The sequence below is a fragment of the Arachis ipaensis genome, chromosome B04 (assembly GCF_000816755.2).
Source record: "Arachis ipaensis cultivar K30076 chromosome B04, Araip1.1, whole genome shotgun sequence".
Classification (NCBI taxonomy): domain Eukaryota; kingdom Viridiplantae; phylum Streptophyta; class Magnoliopsida; order Fabales; family Fabaceae; genus Arachis; species Arachis ipaensis.
Genome location: NC_029788.2, coordinates 125,987,038 through 125,990,616, shown reverse-complemented (window position 1 = coordinate 125,990,616; position 3,579 = coordinate 125,987,038). Strand labels below are relative to the sequence as shown.

The 3,579-nt window shown below is 29.6% G+C and overlaps 1 protein-coding gene across 1 annotated transcript; it reads right to left on the bottom strand.

Annotated features, from left to right (window-relative positions):
• LOC107638119 (ethylene-responsive transcription factor ERF098-like) lies at positions 2,136-2,867 on the bottom strand. The gene has a single exon (XM_016341289.2). It carries the CDS (start codon positions 2,794-2,796, stop codon positions 2,209-2,211), a length of 588 nt encoding a protein of 195 aa, XP_016196775.1. The 5' UTR covers positions 2,797-2,867; the 3' UTR covers positions 2,136-2,208.

The window sequence follows — 3,579 nt, the reverse complement described above, 5'->3', positions numbered from 1 at the left end:
TGAACGTTTGCATTGTTGACATACATTATTCAAGTTCAAAAGAAAACTTTGTATAAGAAACATGTTAAACATAAAATCATCATTCATGTGATCTACCTATATATATAGAGAGACCTAAACTATTCATGAATTCCTAGAGTAGAGGATATTGAGTGTCTCATTATTATATAAATCGTTGTGAAAGATGTAATTTTTGTAGGGTCAGCAGTATGGTGACTAGAAAATAAATGACCTCAGTTTAATTCTCATCATTAAAATAAAAAAATAAATAACATGTGGAGAACTTATCTAAAGATATCATTTATCATTTAAAGAAAAAAAGAGATAGGTGAACGTGATTTGACCACAACCAAAGATTCAAATTCTTATAAATATTTTCTATATAACCAAATTAATTTTATTAAATTTGTTTTAGTGATGTGTCAAGCATGTGCGCATTTAAATAAGGAAAAATATAGGAAAATAATGAGAATATTAAACAAATGTGAACAATAAATATGTTGAATATTCAATTCAATAGGTATGCAGATGATTATGTTGATTATTTTTAATTGGATGGTTATTCCTTTTGATTCAATTTACTCATGCAGAGTTAACAATGGCTAGTTGTTTAATTCATTAAGTGTGTGAATATTTATCATAATGTTAAGATTTAAGAAGTAATTTGAGATGGAGTATTTTTTTACTTTATTGGGTCCATTTTAGAGTCTATTATTCACATTATTTACAAAAGTTATTATCTACCTAACAAAACCGTTTAAATAAACATCTTATATAAAAAAAATGTTGTTACAAATATTATTCAATAAGAAAAAGTCTAGGAGACAGCAACTTTATTAAATTCTGGTCAGCATGTAACCAGCAAAGAAAAGTGAATCATTGAATGAAATCTCACACCAATTTTACACCATTAAAACCATCATTGATAACTATTTGATAGCTACAAATCACAAAAATTACTGGCCATAGCATTCCATGTTAATTAAATAGGCGTGGAATTGAGTAATGAAACATTATTAGCAGGTGCAAACGTCACTCACAAAAATGATGAATGATGAAAATAAATCACGCTACAAAGCTGGAAAAGGTGTATGAACAAAGCATAAAGAATCATATGAAAATGGCCCAGCCATAATATAAATATATATTGAGTTTTGTAGGGCAATAACACCTGCAAAAGAGTTTGGCCCACTCACATGGAAACTACCTAGCTATATGAGTTTTGTCCTCCCATAATAAAATATGAGAAAGTTTAGACACCAGCAACTTTTATATTTTGTGGCTAGTACTTAATTATTAAAAGAAAAATAAGTAATCTTTCATTATTGGATGTTAATCTCATATCATTAAAAACACTATTGATAACTAATTAATGGTTACAAAACACAAAAATTACTGCCCCTAACACTCTTCATAAAATATTTATCAAATAATAATAATGTCAAAACATATATTATTTATGACCACATTTACACCAAAATTAAAGTAATTAAACCTCACAATTTTAAATCTATTTCCCTTATTTTTGTCCAGTTTTAAATCCAACGTTACACATAAAAACTGATAAATTGCGACAATTCTGAAAGATCTAGCAGCAGTTTTAAACCGACACGAAATAATTTCGTGGCAATTCATCACCAGCTATTAGATAGGACGCTGCTAAATAATCTCAAGGAAATAAGTCAAATAACCATAACCAAAGTTACATGCTGTATTGATGTGTTCTTAGGAATATCCTCAATTCAAACCATAACTAGTGTTAAATTATTTTTTGGGTAATTTCAAAGCCAATACTCAACCGCCACAAAATAAAGGGAATTGAGAATAGAGAAGCAAGAGTTATGGTCAAAGCATAAGACAAGAGTTGAGGTAACAATTAGTATCATCATAATCATGAAAACTTCATTATATATTCCCCAAAAACACGGCAACATGCTGCTACATAAATGTTACCTACATGCATATGCATTGTTTCTTCCTACTTTCCTTTACACTTATTAGCTTCCATCATTCTATGATCCAGTAAAATTAAAATTTTTTATTATTCTGAAAATTATATAAGTTCCCATTTCGTGTTAAATTAGATTCTTATAATTTAAAAATCATAAAATTATTTATCCCAAAAATTTAAATTATTATATAAAAACATATAAATAGAAATATATTAATCATCCTCATCAATTCATTAAGCCATTGATCAGGAATAATTTAATTTCCTCCTACATAAACTTTGGCTTGGCTCTTATTTTTGGCTAGTTGATTTAGTAAATGAGTTAAGTTCCTCTTTCTCTTTGACCCTGCAAGTGATGATGATGATGATGATGATGAAGAATCTGAGAAATTCTCCTTACAAGTTGTGATCTTTATGATTGGCTCTATTATTTCTAAGGATACATTTTCAGAATCAGAGCCAAAAAGATTAGGAAAATTGAGCTTAGCTTTTTGACCACGCAATTTAAAAGCAGCTCTATCATATGCCAAAGCAGCTTCTTCTTCCTTCTCATAAGTTCCAAGCCAAACCCTAGCTCCGTTCTTCTTCGGATCCCTTATCTCCGCGGCGAACTTCCCCCACGGCCGCCGCCTCACGCCTCTATAACGCTTCCATGTTGGAGGCGCATGTTCATTTTCATTTGTATCTCTTTCTTGTTCTTGAAGTATATCGGATTTAGGGTTTGGTAAGGGGTTGTGCGAGGGAGATTGGAGGGTATTATGGTCAAAAAGGTCAACCGTGTTGTTGGAATCATGTCCAAGAAGGTATTCTTGAACAGATTCTAGAAATTCATAATCGGAATCCATGGTGGTGGTGAAGTGTTTTGGAGTTAAATTAGCTAATAAACTTTGCTATAGACGAAGTATTATTACAACTATATTCTATTATTTATATTTATAGGCACCGAACTTTGATAATGAAATTATTGTATTTCTAAACATACGAAGTATTCATGGTACAACGTGATGATATTCCTAATAATAAAATAGGAAAAGTATTGGAAATGTGTACAATGGAGATTTAGGGATATTCAATTCAGTATTAGAGATATAATAATTAGTGTTATCTTTTTTCATTAGCAGAAACTTTTGGAATGAGTGGTATCAAAGCTCTAGATCCGAAAGATCAAGAGTTTGATCATTAGTGAGTTCCAAAATTAGCTTAAGCTTTTAAGATGAGATGTTTATTATTCTTAGTACCCAAATGATTATTCTAAATAATATGGGTGATGTTTATTTTTTAACTCATATAATCTATTGTACACATTGTATAAATATTTCATTAACTCTCTAGTTGGACTCAATAAAATATTATTTTCCCGTTGTTTCCTATGAAAGTTCACAATTTATTTTTGAAGTGGCCCATGGAATAATAATAATAATTATTATGGAGGACTCACTATTTGTCGTCACGTGTGCATGATTTGTTCAATTTGAATTTTGAACAACAGAAATATGTCATTTTCACGATAACCTATTAACTTCAAATATCTCAAAATAAAAATTTGAATTATGATTGATCGATCTCTTTTTTGTGTAAACTTTCTTTCTTTAATTTTAAAACTTCAATATATTCTTAGCGAAAATATT

Bases quoted from the DNA above. Each gene is read 5' to 3' on its own strand.
- LOC107638119 (XM_016341289.2), bottom strand. From the start codon at position 2,796: ATGGATTCCGATTATGAATTTCTAGAATCTGTTCAAGAATACCTTCTT.